The sequence below is a fragment of the Dunckerocampus dactyliophorus genome, chromosome 7 (assembly GCF_027744805.1).
Source record: "Dunckerocampus dactyliophorus isolate RoL2022-P2 chromosome 7, RoL_Ddac_1.1, whole genome shotgun sequence".
Lineage (NCBI taxonomy): Eukaryota > Metazoa > Chordata > Actinopteri > Syngnathiformes > Syngnathidae > Dunckerocampus > Dunckerocampus dactyliophorus.
The window spans coordinates 3631672-3650807 of NC_072825.1; the positions used below are offsets into that span (position 1 = coordinate 3631672).

General features: G+C 41.6%; 3 protein-coding genes and 1 non-coding gene across 7 annotated transcripts; all 4 read right to left on the reverse strand.

The window, feature by feature from the left end:
* Positions 1-359: 359 nt before the first annotated feature.
* Positions 360-2595, reverse strand: cfap418 (cilia and flagella associated protein 418). 4 transcript variants are annotated; one of them, XM_054781940.1, is made up of 6 exons: positions 2435-2595; positions 2108-2210; positions 1872-1927; positions 1736-1801; positions 1559-1657; positions 360-1449 (listed from the first exon to the last, which is right to left on the reverse strand). In XM_054781940.1, the coding sequence occupies exons 1-6, from the start codon at positions 2539-2541 to the stop codon at positions 1290-1292; spliced, it is 591 nt and encodes a 196-aa protein (XP_054637915.1). In that variant the 5' UTR covers positions 2542-2595; the 3' UTR covers positions 360-1289. The 4 variants fall into 4 exon arrangements, with proteins under 4 accessions (XP_054637915.1, XP_054637913.1, XP_054637912.1 ...); XM_054781938.1 differs by having other exon boundaries at positions 1559-1654; positions 2399-2595; XM_054781937.1 differs by having other exon boundaries at positions 2399-2595.
* A 380-nt stretch (positions 2596-2975) lies between these two features.
* Positions 2976-3057, reverse strand: trnas-aga (transfer RNA serine (anticodon AGA)). Its single transcript has one exon. It is a non-coding gene; the product is annotated as a tRNA-Ser (tRNA).
* A 969-nt stretch (positions 3058-4026) lies between these two features.
* LOC129185370 (uncharacterized) lies at positions 4027-5778 on the reverse strand. Its single transcript, XM_054782350.1, has 5 exons — positions 5733-5778; positions 5478-5614; positions 4836-5058; positions 4500-4603; positions 4027-4345 (listed from the first exon to the last, which is right to left on the reverse strand). Exons 1-5 carry the CDS (start codon positions 5770-5772, stop codon positions 4181-4183), a joined length of 669 nt encoding a protein of 222 aa, XP_054638325.1. The 5' UTR covers positions 5773-5778; the 3' UTR covers positions 4027-4180.
* Positions 5779-6028: 250 nt separating this feature from the next.
* Positions 6029-19005, reverse strand: zgc:113232 (uncharacterized protein LOC541546 homolog). Its single transcript, XM_054781866.1, has 26 exons — positions 18667-19005; positions 15720-15804; positions 15518-15583; positions 14993-15156; positions 14736-14873; positions 14586-14639; positions 13676-13729; positions 13364-13417; positions 13240-13293; positions 12988-13041; positions 12828-12881; positions 12514-12567; positions 12339-12392; positions 12067-12111; positions 10728-10781; positions 10594-10647; positions 9438-9491; positions 9149-9220; positions 8834-8869; positions 8300-8344; positions 8187-8219; positions 7870-8016; positions 7608-7784; positions 7388-7478; positions 7237-7314; positions 6029-6859 (listed from the first exon to the last, which is right to left on the reverse strand). Exons 1-26 carry the CDS (start codon positions 18685-18687, stop codon positions 6654-6656), a joined length of 1998 nt encoding a protein of 665 aa, XP_054637841.1. The 5' UTR covers positions 18688-19005; the 3' UTR covers positions 6029-6653.
* Positions 19006-19136: the final 131 nt, after the last annotated feature.

Below are 19136 nucleotides of genomic sequence, written 5' to 3' on the forward strand. Positions count from 1 at the left end.
CCTGTAGAGCACGGGTGTCCAAAGTGCGGCTGGGGGACCATTTGCGAACCATTCTAAAAAATATAATTTGACAAGAAACCCCCCCCCCCCAAAAAAACACCAACAAAAATGAAAAAATCAAAAGTAATTTTACAAGAGTAAAGTCAAAATATTTAGAGAAAAAAGTTGCAATTTAATAATAAAATGTCAGAATTTTACAAGAATAATGTTGTAATATTATGAGGAAAAATAATGTAATTTTAGTAGCATAGAGTTGAAATATCAAAAAATAAAGATTTTTCTTAAAGTCATAATTGAATGAGAAAAACAACATTTTTGGATCAGAATTTTTGGAAAATTAAGTTGGATTGTAATGAGACAAAAAGTTGCAATTTTAGGAGAATAAACTCCTATTATGAGAAAAAAAATCATTTTAGTAGCATAGAGATGAAATATTAAAGAAAATAAAGTCCTAATATTGTGAGAAACAAAAAAAATTAAGTTGGAATTTTTTGGAAAAATGAAGTTGGGGAAAAAGTTATAATATTATGGGAATAAAGTCATGTTATTACAAGTAGAATATTTACAAAGATGATTTCAAAATAAAGTTGAAATATTTGGAAAAAAAAAACAAAAATGGTAAAAAAATAAATAAAACGTTGACACAATAATAGGCTTTTCCATCTATATCAAATACTGTATGTATAAGTTCTTGGCATAGCTACATGTGTTGCCTTCCAAAATATCAACGTGGCCTTTGCATCCTTTCATTTTTCACTATGCAGCCCTCGCTGGAATAAGTTTAGACACTCCTGCTGTAGAACCACTGTTTTAAAATGTACACTTTCTGAAAAATGAAAAAAAAAACATTTTGATTGTCCATGAATTTTAATCAATTTAGATATTTTTCCTCACTTTCTGACAATGACAACGCTGGCATTTTCTGAGTCATCACATAAAACACCAAAGAGTAAACTGCTACTGAAATGTACAAAACGAAGAGTCTGAACATGTTTAATAATTCTTTCATGATCTCATAACCTACTGTTGGATAGGTTTAGGTCCGAGTACCACCACATTGTCTACTGGGTCGACCGCTCCCATCACTGACGGCAGGTGACAAGATGTCACTGGAAGGATCACATAATAAAAAAAAAAAAAGTGTAATTAAAACAGTGTTGGTTAAACAGCAAAAATGAGATAACAGTCCAGGCTGTAGAGGATGTGACGCCTCTTGAATCAATGGGGAAAGATAGCTGAGATTGTCTGTTACATCTGAGCCACAACACGTTTTAACTCGGGATCCTCCCTCAGTCCAGGTGTTTGCCACACACCCATCTGAGCTGCGGCTGCAGCAGGACGTCTGTGGCGTCTAACGTGGAGAACCAGCTGCACTGGCAGGCGTATGCTCGAACGCCGTTCCTCTTCCTCAACTTGCCTCGGAGCTTCTCATGGTCGGGCATGTTGTTCCTGCACGCTCACCGCAGATGGTACAATTTGGAGTTCAACCAAAAAAATGATTTGAGTATGAACTACAACCCCCCAGATGTGCGTGACACGGCGCGGCGTTTGCTCCCACCTTAGGAAGAGGTAATCACAAGACGGGTCCCACTCCCAGCCATCGAACGTCAGCACCCGGAAGTCGCAGGATGTACATCTCAGCTGGTCACACGATCTGCTGGTACACACCGATAGGTCATTGTTTCTCACAAAATGTACCATCACAGAGGATAAACTCGGTTTCGTATTTTGCCACCTCTTGGATGTGGCTGTTCCCACTCCGTTAGTGATGGCGCTCCCACCCAGGTAGACGGGACAACACCTGGTGGCAGGCAAAATGCGGACCAATCAAGAGCTGTGTATTAACATTTTTGCAACCTTAGTGAACTCACTTTCTCCCTCCAGAGTGACAAGGAGGCGTCTGCTCTGCTCGACGACTTTTAGGATGCTGCTCAGTCAGAAATGCAAGGCACACAAACAGATTAAAGAGTGGGAAAAGTAGCCGTCAACTACAGTAGTAGTGTAATTATAACAAGCCATTATCTCGCTATATGTGTGATGTGAGTATAAATGCTGTGGTGAAGGTTGTGTTAAGGTGACTTATAAAAACAGTTTGTCAAGAATTCACCTTAGCTAGAGGGGAATCGCTGTGGTCTTCATCCTTTAATTCCTCCAGCAAAGCATCAATGTCATCAGTGATGCTGCCTCTCTGCCCTCCGTGTCCCGTGCAACTGATGAAAGAGATCATTATCGTATTTTGCAGCCTGGCCATTATGATAAACATCATCAATTTGTATAGTAACACGTCAGAAATACACGACAGACAAACGTGGTCTTGTTTATACGTGTCAGAATGTCAGGGTTAGGTTATCATGGCCTTTAGCTAAGCCTGACAACCAGCCAAATTAGCTTAGTTTACCCAACTTCCCCCCGCACGTCACTGTCCTTCCCGCACTTTTTATCCTTTTTAGAGCTCGCACGGCAGTCATCTGTGACGGAAACGTTGCGAAAAAACTTTTTTTCCACTTCGTCTAACAACTCGTCCAGGTTGTCACCGTCCATGACTGCCTGCTAGCTTTGATAGCAGTAGCTAGGCCGCCATTACGACAACATTTGTCGTTGCTAGGGAACGCGAGCGTCAGACGGAAATGCGAATTAATAGCCTTCAAAATAAATGTGACTATTAATCAATTCATATAGCGCGGACGTTTTAGGCCTGCTTGATACATTTTAAGATATCAAGCACCGGGATTAGACGGAAATTATTCTGTCACGGCCTATTTTACTGCGTTATTTGTTACTTTGTCAGCACACAGTAACGGTCACCCTTTTTATTTCAAAAATATGAAAGAAACTACTATCAGCAAATGCGGCGATAATTATGTCAAACTCCTGATTTAAATGTAATCACTACCTTCAATGTGTAAAATATGAATGAGCAAAATAAGTAATATATAAGGGAATTTAAAAGTTAGCGGTGTGAAAACACAAAACTACGTTGTCGGCAGGATTCGAACCTGCGCGGGGAGACCCCAATGGATTTCTAGTCCATCGCCTTAACCACTCGGCCACGACAACACGCCAAAATCAAGGTTCAGTCTGTGTATTTTTGCATACTAACCCTGACAGTCTGTGCGTTTTCTCCGCATACTCGGGTTTCCATCCACATTCCAAAAACATGCATGTTAGGTTAATTGGCGACTCTACATTGTCCACATGTATGAATGTGATTGATTGTTTGTCTATACTGTATGTGCCCTGCGCTTGCCTGGCGACCAGTCCAGGGTGTACCCCCTCTCGCCCAAGGATAAGCGGCATAGAAGATGGGACGTTTGGCACAAGCTAAGCTAACTGAACTTGTCCGACCTTTCCTGAAAATGTAACAAATCCAACAGTCTTTGCATTTTTTTGCAGAGAATAGCAAATAGCAGTGTTTCTTTTGTTGACTTCTTTTGCAAATTTGCCTATTTTGCTTAAACAATAGTTTGTAATAAAAGAAAATAACTATTATTTTGTTTAACCTGTTACATTGTCTTATATTTTTGTATTTATATGTTGTTACATTCTTCACAAATGTCTAAAATATTTGTTCTGTGTTTTATTCTAATTATAATCACGATCAACAAGGCAAAAATCATAAAATCATACAAGGACTTTCACATTTTTCAAGTACGAAGTATCGGTATCAGGATGGACAATACTGCCCAACCCTACTTCACATTTGACTTTAAAGAACAAAAACCAGGATGACAACAGCTGACACCGCTATGAAACACCAAAGTGTGTAACGTATTAGGGGAATTCATCAGAGTGGAGTTTTAATGTCGGGGCATTTTGGCCCACGCCGCACTAATGTTTAACTTCTACCTTTCACTTCTCTGTATGAGTCATCTCATTCATCAACAAACAGCTTGCATGGAAAACAGTGAAAATGAAAGAAGAGTAACACACACTTTTGATTTCCTGTGTCAAGATAGACTGCATGACACACACACTTGCAATATTCAAATGACAATTCTCCCAAATAGTAGTACACATTTATTATAAAGTCCTATTACACTATCAGCAGGATGTCTAAGGTTACTTCACATATGACAACAAACGTAGACAAATATGTAAAAAAATATACTGGAATATTTTTAAATTATATATATCTGATATATTTACTGTAGCTTGTCTTGTAGTGATATTTGTACACATTTTAAACATATATGTGCTTCATGGTGGACTTCTTGGGAGAATATGGTTGACCTAAAGTTGAGATTAGCATCAGGTCCTTCTTATCAAGCGGTGCGAGCGGAGCATCCAGTGAGATTTCTGGGTTTGGTGTCTTCTTTCTGTCTTGGAGGATCGTCTTTGAACTTCCCTGTGTGTGTGTGTGTGTGTGTGTGTGTGTGTGAAAGAGAGAGATTACACATTAGAGACACAGGAACTGTTTTAGCAAACATGTACAGTGTTGTGTTGATGCTCAAGAAGAAAGTCATAGTAGAAACATGACAAGTGTGTGTGATGTTACTTACATAAGCTACCAGGAAGATGAAAAGTGCAAACAAAAGCATCGCTGAGGCAAAAATAATGACATGAGCGTCTGTCCACAGTTGTCCCATGTCAGTGTCATGACAATCTAAAATTGTGAAAAAAAAACAGAAGAGTTTAATGGACGTGGCAAAAGTAAGAATACCTGTGGTATCCAAAACACGTTTTCTATGGCGTTGTTTAAGAACGCCATCACTAGGGGAGGCCACATGATCAGAAAGTTAATTTAGATGTGCACTGTTTATATTTTCAATATCGAGCAGCATTTCGAGGGTTCAATTGACCAGCAACTTGTAAAATCAAGCCCGTCCCCGTCATACCTGACAGAGTGAGGAGAACCTCCCCCATCCTGTCCTGCTCTCCTATCGGTGCTTCTAGTCGACACATGTACTCGCCAGCGTCGCTGCACGTCACGTTGGGCAGGAAGATGGAGCAGTCCAGCAGCTCCACCTCTCGCCCTAAGACAACATACTTCCCCACGGCGCCGCTGGGAAGCTCCTGGACCTCGAGGCCTGGACGAGCCGACTGCAGCGGAGCTCCAAACTGCATTGGGGAACAACGCGCACAACAACTTTGTCAGCCACTTGTGATGTCTTCAATGTTTCATACTGCAGCCTCAACAAGGAGCGTTAAGAGAAGAAGAGTATAAACAGGAAGTTACGTCAAGTGAGCGGACTCACAATCACAGCTGTTTGGCGTCAACGTCATCATACACTAACTCACTTGTTAGAACAGTGAACATTTTACAGTTAAAACTGCTTGACATTTTTTTTTACACTTGTACGGCACCTAAAAATGTTAAAATGTGACTTAAAACAAAGTTAACATTTCATACTATTAACATGGCTTCACTTCTTTTTACACTTGTACAACACACATGTTAAAATGTGACGTTTTGATACCATTATCACCGCTACACTTATTTTTATACTTTTATGATACTTAACGTAACATTTATTTACCTTGTACCATCGTAATGAAGTGTAGTTGACACCTGGTTTGGCTTCAGCTGTGCACCGGAGCTCGCAGTTCGCACCTGTAACAGCCTCCACCACGTGCACGTGGCGACGCTGTGCTGATGTTCCCACCTGCAAACCACCTGAGGAGCAAAGCATACCTGCTTCATTGGACACATCTTTAGATCTTGACCAGACCAACATTGATGGCACAAGGACAGAGGCTCCATTTGTCAAAGTTGTGGGTGTAAAAGTACTCACAGAGTGACAGAACAATGAAGAACACACGCAGGGCTGACATGTTGACACTGCTCAGCTTCCAAAAACAGACTGGTAAGAGTGTGTGTGTGTGTGTGTGTGTGTGTATGTCTCACTTTTTGTTTCATGTCTGGATGGGCGTGTCTGATGCATATTTGACAGACAGAAACTCAGCAGACACTTCATTAGGAACAGAATCAACAGCTGCAATGGGAAACTCTGCCTTTGAAAAGATGAACTTTGAACTTCAAAACATGTTTTACAATGATTAATCGTTGCAAATAAAATACAATGCCTTTTATTACATTTATTTATTTAAAATAAAGTAGCCAAACATATTCAAAACAGCCCTCAATGTAATCTCAAAACCCACGTGGTTATGAATAAACTCTTTCATATTTAATCAAGTGTTTGATACATTGTCACTGTACTATTTGCCTTGGATCATGTGACTCAATCGAATAAAAAGAGAACCGAGTTGATATCATTGCCTTCTTTCAGATGGATTCCTAATAGTATGACAAAGTGAGGACTCGGATTTAAAAAAAAAAAAAACATCAGGCAGTTTATGTGAACACTTCAGAGCACAGTAGTACATGTATTTGAGATACTTTACATCATATTTACACAGCAGTCTTCGGTTATGTTGACTTCAAAGTTGACTTTTCCTGCTATAATTGTTACATTGGATTTTTAAATTAAAAATGTGGAACTTCTTCTGCCATGATGGAAAAAAAAAATCTTGCTTCTTGCTTGGAGCGTCCCCTAGGGACTTTATTTTCAACAGCATTAAATAATGTAATTCTAATCACAAAAAAAGTTCGCTTTTTCAACTGCCTGCTCAGCTGGAATGTTCACAAAGATGAACTTTGACCTTGCCACAGTGCGACCCTCCCAGCTTTTTCATCCCTCGCCTGCTGGAGTTCAAATGTGGGAGCTGCTGGGTCCTTTGACCAGGCCCTGCTCTTTGCGCATCACCGGCGCATGGATGCTGCAGTCCCGAGCCTCACAGAAACCCGGAACACCAACGTTTCCGACCATCCCGGGAATACCCACCGGACCCGGGAAGCCACGGGGACCGCGTGGACCCTCAATGCCATTTTTGGCCACTCCAGGCTCACCTGGAAAACCTGAGAGTGGGAAATAAAAACGGTGTTAACGCAAGTATATTTTTAAAACAACAATATGCAATAATTGGATGCAGTAGTAGCTTGCATGACAAAGAATTAGCGTCTCTGCTGTTGCCTTGGTGACCCCCTATTACCTACTTTAGGCTATAATACTGGCGGACCAGCCTGGACATGTGGTATTTTACTAGCACTAGCGTCAGTGCTTACATGACAGATGATGTGATGTTATAAATCATACAAGTTGCTTCCACTAACAATTTTTACCACTTTCCATTTATATTTACTCAAGTAACTTGAACACTTCGTAAGGGAAACCTCTGACTTGTTCTCCTTACTGCAGCTTTAACGTGTAAAAAAAATAATCAAGACTCTCTCGCCTGTGGCCCCTTGTGGTCCATCAAGCCCTGGGAAGCCTTTTCCTGGCTCGCCGGCAACACCTTTAGGTCCCTTTTTGCCTGTTCAGACATGCACTCAAGGATGAGATTGTACTAAAAAACAAAAGAAGATAACAAAAACGCAGACGCCGACCTCTGTCACCCTGCGCTCCTTTCTCTCCCTCCAGGCCTCGGTCTCCCTGAGCACCTCGGGCTCCTTTGGATCCAGCTTTTCCTGCTTTACCCTGAGAGATGAAGCGAGGCTTTAGCCAGATTCATAGGAAATGATGGGATAGGTTTCAAGCTCCTTAAACGAAGTCCCATAAAAAAAACTGGATCACACTTAGCACCGTGGATCTAGAAGAGGGTCTCACCATTTTGCCAGGTGGTCCTGGGGGGCCTTTGACTCCTGGGGGCCCAATGAGTGTTCGGTTGTTGACGGGGCAGCCCTGGGAGCACTTGGCCCGGATGGAGGAGGCGTACTGAGAGATCTGGGCCGTGACCACGCCTCGGCAGAGCTGCAGTACCTGCTCGTCGGTCAGACCGGCACCCTGAAGGCAATACGTTGTTTGGTCATGTGACACACCCAACCTGCTGTGATTCTTATTTCACTTTAAAACAGGAAGTGGGACTCACAGTGGGACCTTGCACTCCTTTGGGTCCAGCTTGGCCTTTGACACCGGGGTCCCCTATTGGGCCGCGGGTTCCTCGGGTCCCCGGGATGCCGGGCGGACCCACTGGGCCCGCATCTCCGGTGCGTCCAGCCGCACCCTTTGTTCCACGCTGCGAGTACAAAAACAAACTGAGAATTGTGACACTTTTTTATGAAGTGTATTATCATTATTATTATGATGATGACATTGTGGTACAAAAACTCCTTTAAGAGTGTCTCTGATCACGCTAGGTGAGTGTGTGAAGATTTTGTTTTTCCTGTTTCCATGACATGACGTTACCTGTCCTTTGTCTCCCCTGTCGGCAACGGTGCCCTGAAAGAAGAAAGCAAGTCATGAGAGGAAAGAGGAAGTGACGTCATGTACGGCACGTCACTCGCACCGCAAATACCAACCTTCTGTCCTTTTTGGCCTTTTACGCCTTTCCTTCCCTTTGCACCCTGTAAGTGAAAAACGAAAAGAATCGAAAGTGAGGAAGTCCTAAATGTCGGGGGAGTCCTTGGGTCACATGACCTCACATAAAACTTCCACCCTTCAGTGATTTCGGCGGACTTTCCAGCAGGAAGTAGACCTTTATTTCGTCAAATGATCATTTTGGGTGAAATGTTATTGAACAAGAGGACATCATCATAAAAATTCAATCTTATCAGTCAATGTAAGTGTTAAATGGGATTTTTCATTATATCTGGATCAGATTTGGTCTCAGATCCTGCATTCACATGGCACATTCTGGTCAAATCCGATACGATTTGTACAATGTGTTCTTCCCCGCCCAGAAGAGGATAGAAAAGATCATTTTTTCTGACTCTTTCCACAAAACATCATCAATCTGAGGGAGCTAACACATCCATACCAATGAAAAAAACAGCCAAGAAGCTTAAGCTTAAAAAAAAAGACTTTAGTGTAAGTCCCACTTGTTAAGGACTCACCGTCTCACCATCCGGTCCAGTCTCACCTTTGGCCCCCTGCAGGAAACAACACACAGTGTGAGTGCGACCTCTGGAAGTATCTGATCCTGGGATTTGATGGATGATTACATTTGACCATGGCCAAATGATATCAAAGCAAATGTTGTCTACGGAGCAGCATGACTTTCAAGACTAGTGCTGAAAAGGTGTCACGATGGAGGACCGTGGGTACGGGCTCAGTCCCACTTCGAGACACACGTGTGTAACGCTGACATGCCAGCACTTTAGACTGTAATGATATTGTGTAGTTGTTAGTGTTGTGTGGTGAATACACACAATGGGGCCCTGCAGGCCCTTTGGTCCCGGCTTTCCCGGTATTCCAGCATCTCCTTGTTCTCCTCCAGGACCCTGTTGGAAGGACAGGAAATGCTTCATCCTCCATAAGGAAGTCTTGGATCATGTATTAATACAATGCAGCCAACAGAGCATATACATAAGCATACAGTTGAGTTAGTCTTTGTATGAACTGATGTGTATACTGTTTCCAAAAACAGCAGAGACGCACTTCCTCGGGAGTCTAACCTGTGACATAAAGTATATGGGACGCTGCACAACATGCACTCACCACAGAGCCCACTCTGCCTCGAGGTCCTCTGAAGCCGCGATCTCCTTTGCTGCCCTGCAAGAGTTCATCAAACTTGTAAGCGTATTTGAGAAATAGCTTGATAGATAAGATCATTTATCAAACAATGCACACAATATCAGTCATGCTGGTATTGATCAGTAATCATAAAATATATTATTTATGAATAATGTTATTGTAATATCCATCCATCCATTTTCTACGCCGCTTATCCTAATTAGGGTCGCGGGTGTTATTATAATAATGAATAAATAATACAGAACAAATAAATAATACATTTGACAGCTTCAGTGAATAAAACAAGCAGGAAAAAAAGGAAAGAGATAAAAAGTGGTTGTTGTAAAATGTGTTGCTGTCGATTACTTACATCCTGTGGCACAATTTTTTTTTCCAAAATCTTTTTAAAAAATGGCAAAAATGGAGCAAAAAGGCAAAATGTAAAGAGCCAAAGCTGAAATGTTGATACTAATAACAAAAAGTTTGGACACCCCTGCTGTATATACAGTATATACAGCCATGGAAAAAAATGATTAGACCACTCTTGTTTCCCCAGTTTCTTGTTCATTTGAATGCCTGATACAACTAAAGGTACATTTGTTTGGACAAATATAACAATGACAACAAAGGTAGCTCACATTAGTTACATTTTTTTGCCAGTACAGTGCTATAGCTATTCATGTAAGAACTTAAATGATTTTGGTTATCATCAAGAAAACCATGGAAGTTGCTGGATATCAGCTCTTAAATTCAACTCTTATGAGCTATATTTGTTATCATCATTATATTTGTCCAAACAAATGTACCTTTAGTTGTAACAGGCATTAAAATGGATCAATAAACTGAAGGAACAAGGGTGGTCTCACCATTTTTTCCATGACTGTATATAAAAACACTCACTGGCCACAACTTGTGTTATTATCATCATGCTTATACAAATGTACTTCATCATACTGAGAACTGTTTGTAATATTTTGACCACGATATTTTGTTGTGTGCAAGGCTGAAAATATCACATAGAAAGACATGGATCTTCAGGGTTGAAGTGCCAAGTGAGTCATTTCCATGGCAACAGCCACTAAAGCTCTCAAACAATAAAGTTGACATATTTAAGCACGAATACATAAAGTTAGCATGGCACCTTGGCCCCAAAGGAACCTGGCTCTCCCATCAGTCCCGGGACACCAATGGGACCCTGCGGACACAAACGCAATGATATAGTGAGATATGTTGCGTCTGAGAAAGCGAAAGTAGTTGACATGCATACACACGTACATCTTCTCCGGGGTCACCATCACTGCCTGGAATGCCGTCAAGACCTCTGCTGCCCTGGCAGAGGTACAAATATATGAAATAATTGTATAATATACACTAATGCACCGCATATGAATCATGACTATATATAATAGGCCCATTATTATTATTTCTTGGATGAGTTCTGGGATGTGTCTATAGAACCTCATAAAAGGTAACAGATATCAAAATGTCTTTCAAATGTGACCAAAAAGCCAACATTTGCATTTGTCATAACAGTCACACCTGCCGAACCATATTTGTGTATGCAAACATTTGACTCTACTGTATTGCTTCCTTGTGACTGACAGCAGGGCAAACTTGTTTAGTTTGAGGCTTGTAGCCAGCATGCATCAAGTGTGTTCGGGGCTACTGAATGCACCTGTGGTGTAAACAAGTGTACAATACAAACTGTATTTTATAACATTTCCAGGCCTTTAGCACAGTGGCTGCGGCACCCACCATCAACCCTTAATGACAAGTGGTGACCCAAATTGCGGAAATTTTTCAACTCAAACACGTTATATCTAAAGAAAAGACATTGAAGTGCAGTTTGAATTTGAGGTAGTGGAAAACAGGAAAGTGTGCCAGCACAAAACAAGTCGAACTAACATTTCAGAAACAATAGTTTTGTATCCAGAAACTCCAAATGATTTGAACAAAAAGTGTAAAAGTTTTAGTAGATGGTATATCTGACACAACCCATTAAGGTTTGCGTTCTCCTTTGTCCTCAATGTAGGAAAATTCATATTTTAAATAGGTACCTTTGTTGCATCATGCTCGATTTGCATACTGAGCATGTGGGGTAGAGTACTGCTCCTGCAAGGTTACCCAGCATGCTTTGCGGGTTGTATATGCGGGTATAATTTTGCATATATGTTCGAGGGTAAGCGTTCTTTTGATACTTTGATACCCGAATACACCGTGTGGTGCAGTTGCGTTGTGTGTTCCATTTGTGTTGACTTGTTCTGTCGGTTTTGTTCCCACGGCTGCATTAAAAATCAGAATAAAAGCAAGCCCGCAAACCACTGAAAACAAATCTGCGACCCACCAGTTGACAATTAGCAATTAGCAACAATTAGCCTGTTTTGACACAGGCTGTGAATCTTTTTCATTATTATTATTGCCTTACTGCCTATTATTGCCTTATTGCACACCACACTACATGTGATGGAAACAATGAGCAGCCTCACGATGAAACTGAAAGTCTCACACACAAGCCGAAACTTGCCAGGTACTTTTCACACAAGGCTAAATTGTGAAGAGGTGACAGTGCCGCAGGGTGAGGTTAACTAAGTGAAATAGTCAGAAGGTGCGGTACCTTTGGTCCACCAGGCCCGCGGTCTCCCGTCTGTCCCGGATAACCCTGAGGAGCACAAACACCAAACATTCACATCTGGCCTTTACTTTCTTTATCTACAATAAATTAAAGATATGCTGTTCAAATGACTGATAATGACGTAGAAATAAAGATTTCACTTTGTTTGTCTTTCTTGTAGAGGAAGTTATTAAAACAATCAATTAGTCTCTTATGTCATGCAAAACCATGCAACTCTGGATGGGTGCAAGGAGCAAGTGTGAGAGGTTTTGTACGTTGTAGCCTCTATCGCCAATGTCCCCTGGGAACCCCGGTGCGCCAGTCTGACCCTGCAGGACAAAGACAATACAGTAAGGCCTCAATGGCGGCCTTTATTGGCCAACAGAATAACCTGCATTATGTGCCCAATTGCAAGCCTAAGCTTTACATCTTTTATTTCCTTATAGCTACCTTTCGTCCACCGGGTCCTTGAGGGCCCACTTTGCCCTCTTCTCCCAGGGACCCCTTGATAGACAAAAAAAACCACAAACCGTGATGTATAAATACATAGACACCAATGTATGATCATTCTTGAATGAGTAAAATTGGGATTTTCTTTCTAGGTCACTAGGTCACTAGGACATTACTTTCAAATACTATAATGTAGTGTTCAGCAGTATTCAGCACAGCATTACTTTCAAATAATTTAAAGCAGTGTTCAGCACATTGGCAGGTGATTTAAATAGCGCATGATGCTTCTAGTGTCCTCAAGTATCTGGTTTTACCTTGGGACCTTTCGATCCTCTCGATCCTGGTGTTCCAGCGTCACCGCGAGCGCCCTAAAACACAACAAAACAAAACAAAACAAAAAAATCATCACAATTAAGCAATTTATTGACTTTGGTGTTACATTGATGGATTGATTGACTGAAGATGTTTTCTCACAGTGTTACCAGGACCTCCGACCCCACCTCGCGATCCCTCCATGCCGATATCGCCCTGCAAACAGGAAGTCACATGAGTCACGTGAGCAGACGTGGTCAAAATCTTCACGATACTTTTAAAGTATGATTATGTTATTGATTGTATCTAACCCTTGAGCTAGTTTAGTCCCTGTCCCTTTAAGATGCACACTCCTTTCTAATTGGCCAGCATCTAGAAGCCTAACATTGGACAGTGTTTACAATGTGTGGTCACCTTTAGACCAGGCTCTCCACTCTCACCCGGGGCTCCTAAAAGTCCTGGTTCTCCCTGGCAAACAAAAAGAAGAAATGATTAATTTAATTGGCTTGAAAAAATTATCATTAAGGTGTTTACTCACCATGGCCCCAGAGAAACCAGAACCTCCTTCTTCACCTTCAGGTCCAGGATCACCCTGTCACATGTCAACCATAAACATAAACACCCATGTCAAAAAATGAACACATTACATCTGATAAATGTCACTGTTTTATTCAAACAAAGGGTGTTTTTATATTATTTACTTATTATTATTACATTGTTGATTATTGATAAAACAAAACAATTCGCCCTCTCGCTTCTTTCTATGTCTACTATCACTTTCTCTGGGTGGTTGCCATAGCAACAGCAGCATTGTTACCCCATGCGTCAGCTTGTAAGATGAGAGACTCACCACTGGTCCGGCGTCTCCTCTTCTTCCCTGCACTCCTTTAGTTCCTTTGTAACCCTAAAAAGACAAACAAATGTGACTCTGTGGTGGATGCTTCGAAATCAATGTACAGGTGGTCCTCGGGTTACGGCGTGGACGAATGCAGTGTGTGCCTCATTCGCAGCTATGCGAAGTGGATAACATCGCTTATTAGTGAACTTCACTTTTTTATGTCTCCCAAACGTGAGGCAAGTGTGTCTGATGAAAATACGCCAAGGAAAAGAAAAGCCATCACCACAGAAGTGAAAATGAACATCGTAGAACGTTTCAGAGAGAGGAGAAACATCTACCGATACTGGCCACACTTTTGGTCTTATCCGTTCGACTGTCGCGACCATCATTAAAGTTGAAGATTGTATCCTCTCGCATGTTAAAGGATCAGCTCCTATGAAAGCGTCAGTAATAACTAATCAATGCAGTGGTCAGTGAGCCTTACATTCCACTACATATTTTAGTCTGTTCAGTGTTTATTTTATTGTTTTTTTTTTTTTATTTCATTTTGATTTTACTGTTATTATTCCTTTCTTCTTTATTAGATCCAAGCTTACTGAGAGAACCTGTATATAAATAAAATTGACAATAAAGGATCTTGAATTTTCATTCAGTAGAAGGCTAAATGATTGTTTTATGTGTTTTCCTGCCTCTTCTACTTCCTGCTCCCAATAAGCAACAGGGATAAATTGTTGTCTTTTTTTACATTTCTGTTTCATTTATTCTTGTATCTAATCTTTTTATTATTGTGTTTTATGTCCTTCATGTGTTCTGTGTACAGTGTGAATGACTGAGGCGTTCATTTCGATATATCGACTTGACTTACATAGTCTAGTTACCCGGGAACCACCTGTATTGTTTTATGATCATGTTTGACTGTCACCTCTCTGCCTTGATGTCCTGGCGCTCCCGTTTTACCCTGCAAGCCTCGGGAGCCCTGACAGGAAGTGAAGAAAGCTCATAAGTGCCTTGTTTGTTAGTCAGGTTCTGATTTGTGAGTTCTAGCTGTCTCCATCTGGGCTCTCCTTGGTACCTTCGGTCCAGCGAAACCAGCGAATCCGGGCTCTCCGGGTTCACAGTCACACTCTGTGGGCCCCTCCTCGCCGAGGGCTGCGTCACCCCCCGACTCTTCAGAGGACTCTGTTTCAGGTCCTTGGTGCTTGAATGGTACCTGAAAGGGTCCGTTTGACATGGTTTGCACACATGTGGACAGTCTGCAGAGGTGCTAGTCTTCATTTGTTGTGTCCATGTCTCTAGTTAGTCTGCTGAAAGTCATCTGGGAGCACCCACCTTCTTCCGGCCCACCTTGTCCTTCTTGGCGTAGTGGGACTCAGTGGTGGTGACGTAAGGGTAGGCGTCTTCTGTGATCATGGTGACATGGGTGGGGACGGGTCCATAGGGGTCGTAGTCGTCTTCCTCGGGAAGCTGGTCCTCATCATAGCTGTTAGCAGACTCTGTTGGAGATGGGACATCCTTATGGACCTTTATGCTAGTCTGACATTGCGTTATATCAATTTTTTATTCTTCAGAAAATGTTACAATAAACAGAGCAGTGGTTCAATTACAAAATTATCATATATAAATAATCTAAATTGGGTTGTTTTTGCAATCTTCTTAAGAGTGTCTGACTTCCTCTTCCTGTCAGCCATTCAGTGGGTGTGGCTGACACATGACAGCCAATTATGATCCAGGCCTATGAAGTTCACCTAGCAACAAGTGACTTACCAATGTTATTTATTTCCGGTAGTGCGTTTGACGTGGTTTGTGCTATTTGCAGGCTTCATGATATTATATCGGAAAATACATTTTACTGACCAGGTTGGGGGGGCCTCAATCTGTCATAATGATCGATGACCGAGCCTTCAAAGGTGTGATCCTCACCTGCGCAAAGACACAATGTGTAGAGTGTTTTTAGGGAAAAGATTCTCAGACTCTCTGCAAGCAAGCATGCGAACTTAGACTACATCATGAGACATGAAGGTGATGCAATGAATGACCACAGTGCATCAGCGCTGACCCGAGTGGTTTCCAGAATAGTCCTCCTGGCAGAGAGCACAGATGACGCACAGCAGAAAGATGAGCAGCGTCCGGGGCAGAGACGCCTGCAGGAAATAAACATAAACATCAGTCTTTTCATACGTGAACAAGTTCATAAAATAATATATTATATTCATGTGCTTGTGCCGTCCGGAAGTCCTTCTCCATGGCTTCTCCAAACTCCTCCAATGTCTGAGTTTTTGACTCGGCGACTGCCAGAGCCGCAAACCGCTTAACCTGCCGATACCCGTCAGCTGCTTCCGGAGTCCCATGAGCCAAAAAGGCCCGATAGGGCTCCTTCTTCAGTTTGACGGCATCCCTCACAACTGGTGTCCACCAACGGGTTCTGGGATTACCACCAACCACCTTACGGCCACAGCTCTGATCAGCTGCCTTGACAATGGAGGCACGGAACATGGCCCATCCGGGCTCAAAGTCCGCCGCCTCCCAAGGAACATAGTCAAAGCTCTCCTGGAGTTGAAACTCCTTCTCACTCTATCACAATTTTTTAAAAATAGATTCTTAAATTATGCTGTTTCATGCTTGAACACAGCCTATTATTAGTATAAAAAAAATGCATCTTTAAGCAAATTTTACGTATTTTATGCCCAAACTAAGCCATTAATTTAGGGAATGTGAGCTGGGTTTCGACTGTCAGGTTAGTTTTATCCTGATGAAGTATTGTTGCAATAGTAATTCTGGCATTAAATAATGCATGAATTTAGGCCAAATACTTCAAGCATTAAAATGGCTAAATGAATTCACTGTGAATAATACGTAGTCTACACTGGTCACTAGGTGTCAGTAATGTTACTCTAATGTCTGGTGAGACACATCCACCCATCCATCCATTTTCTGTGCCGCTTATCCTCATTAGTGTTAAATTTGATCGCCGGAATAAGAGGCTTTTATTGCAGGTTTGAAGTATCTCACAACATGCACGATCATTCCTAACATGGACATGTGACCAAGCTAAAACACAACTCTGAACCCCCGACATCACTTCCGGTCCACCTGCTACTCAGTTCTCCATGGGAAAACATTTATAGCAACACACACGAGCACAAGCCTTTTCAAATGGTTTATTGACTCCTATTATGTCTACTATATTGGGTAATAAGCATGACTATAGAGGTATTATTTCAGGTCTAGAGAGCTCCAGTAATGTTAAAAAACGTATTTAGAAGGTCGTAATCAAGGTTCCTATGCGCTACCTACAAAACTAATAAATTTATAAATAAGGAGTCCTACTTCGTGGTACTTTGCTTATCATGGTTGGGTCTCGAACCAGTTAACTGCGATAAGGAGGACTGCACAGCACACTACAGTATAGCAAAGTACTGTATCGTTATCTGTTGTCATTCATTATCAATACAATGTACAACTACCGTGTACTACTACTATGACATACTTTGGTTAAATATATGCAGGTGTCTAAAATCATAGTACTGTCTGCTCTTTTTTTGCTTCATGGATACTCAAGGTGCCGTGTCTTCAGATGAAATGTTTTACAAAAAGAGTAATTACAAATTGTAACAAACTGTATTATGTAAAATATATTTTTCCTTTCTTTGGTTACTCAGATATCAACATGTATCATAGATGGTTTTAGGTTATAAATTACAGCAGAATCGCTGTATTGCCATACAGTACTTTTGTTATTATGGGCAAAATATGACAATATTTTCAATCATAGTGTCGCTGTCTGATTCCCACCGCTTGTGAACTTTGACTCACATGAGTGGGCGGAGCCTACACTCACAAACATACCTGTAACATTTAAACCCTCCCATTTTCCCCGGGAAACTCCTGTATTTTTCCCTTCTTTCCAGCCGGCCTCGTGTTTAGTTTCCTGTAAACTTCCCACATTGCATACTGCAGGTGACCATGGTGATGGTATCCACCCGTCAGGGAATTTCCTGGAAACACCTCCCTTATTTTCAAATGTTAATCGGTACGCTCACAACTGCGGACTACAAGTTTAGTCTAGTTTAATACCAGAAGTATTGGATCATTGACACATGACCACTGACCTGTGTTCAGTCAGCCAGTAATTCCCATCCACTGTGCCGCAGTAGATTATCCAATTTCATTTAACTGGTCTGAAAATGACCAATCTCATGTTAAATATGTGCCTTGGCTGAATAAAAAAAAAAAGCCCACAATGACTCTGCCTATCCACCATCATTCCCTATTATATTACACTCTGCTATGTTTCTGTTAAAGGCAGTACCTATGCACTTTCACATTCCATCGTATAAAACTATCTTGACAGTTACATATTTGAACATTTTATAAAGCTAACAATTTGTTTTTAAACAAACGTACTCAGCACAAAGGAGCAGAGAACAGGCTGAAAAAACAAATATACATACAGAATGTTAGGAAATTATTTTTTTCCTTCTTAAGTTAGTGACCTGCAAATGTGACGTGGATCATAACACAAATGACCCCGTAGGACCTCAAGGCCAGTGAGGTGAAGGCCATGACATTGCGTATTCTTGTATATGAGGAAATATCCTAATTTTACTTTGGATTTTACGTTGTAACCCAAATAAAAACACAGCAAAATGTTCTGCAGACACCAGACTCAGGAACTGACGATACCTGCTAAATCTATAAGGATAAAACTAATATTTGTATGGTAGAAATGTGATTTATGACTACCAGCATTAGAAAAGTTTTTTTTAACTCCATCTTAAAAAAAAAAAAGGACACCTCAAAAAGAGGAAGATGCTTTCCGATTTTTAGGACCAGTGTCACAAATTTGAAACTTTCTCACAACTAAAGAGTTCATGCTTAGATTTTTTTACTTTTTAACCTATAAACCTAAACTGGACTTTCTTTAGTCGTCAACTTCCTCTGTTCTCCTACTCTACTTCCTCCACAAGTGACTAATCTCACTCACAGGTCCACTGGGCCCTCACCTTGTCACTGGAGGCTCCCATGGTGCTACGCAGCGAGTCCACTCAAATTGGACCAGATCCTGCACACCCGGACTGCTTTCAGGGCGCAGAAACAAAAACAACAGGGTTTCCTTTGTGGTGCTCAGCTCTCCTCACTGCATGATTCCAGCGATGGTTCCCCTCGTGGATCGTCTCTCTGTTGCTCTGCGGGCGCCCTCAGGTTCCCAGGAGCTGGCGGGACCCTGGCTGGCGTCTCGCCCGCCTTCTCTTTTTTTGTTGTTCTCGTCCAATATCTCTTCTTCTCAACAGGGTGAGAAATACCTGAGGCAGAATCCAGCATCAGCAGAGCAGACAGGAAGAAGACACACAAGACGGAGCGACACTTATCATCAGAAGGAACATTTTTGATTTCAGCAGAGGTGATGCAGCTGGAGGGTCCACTGGAAGCACAGTGATGAGATTTGAATTAGTGGAATTGTTGATTGATGGAA

Excerpts from the sequence above, each read along its gene's own strand:
- cfap418 (XM_054781937.1), bottom strand. The coding sequence starts at position 2,541 with ATGGACGGTGACAACCTGGACGAGTTGTTAGACGAAGTGGAAAAAAAG. Across the intron at positions 1,928-2,107 it reads GCGATTCCCCTCTAGCTAAG|CATCCTAAAAGTCGTCGAGC; the intron begins GTGAATTCTTGA and ends CTGACTGAGCAG. Across the intron at positions 1,658-1,735 it reads GGAACAGCCACATCCAAGAG|CAGATCGTGTGACCAGCTGA; the intron begins GTGGCAAAATAC and ends GGTGTGTACCAG.
- LOC129185370 (XM_054782350.1), bottom strand. The coding sequence starts at position 5,772 with ATGTCAGCCCTGCGTGTGTTCTTCATTGTTCTGTCACTCT. Across the intron at positions 5,059-5,477 it reads CTTCATTACGATGGTACAAG|TTTGGAGCTCCGCTGCAGTC; the intron begins GTAAATAAATGT and ends TCCCCAATGCAG. Across the intron at positions 4,346-4,499 it reads TCATCTTCCTGGTAGCTTAT|GGAAGTTCAAAGACGATCCT; the intron begins GTAAGTAACATC and ends ACACACACACAG.
- zgc:113232 (XM_054781866.1), bottom strand. The coding sequence starts at position 18,687 with ATGGGAGCCTCCAGTGACAAG. Across the intron at positions 12,568-12,827 it reads GAGGATCGAAAGGTCCCAAG|GGGTCCCTGGGAGAAGAGGG; the intron begins GTAAAACCAGAT and ends TTGTCTATCAAG. Across the intron at positions 7,479-7,607 it reads CAGGACCACCTGGCAAAATG|GGTAAAGCAGGAAAAGCTGG; the intron begins GTGAGACCCTCT and ends TTCATCTCTCAG.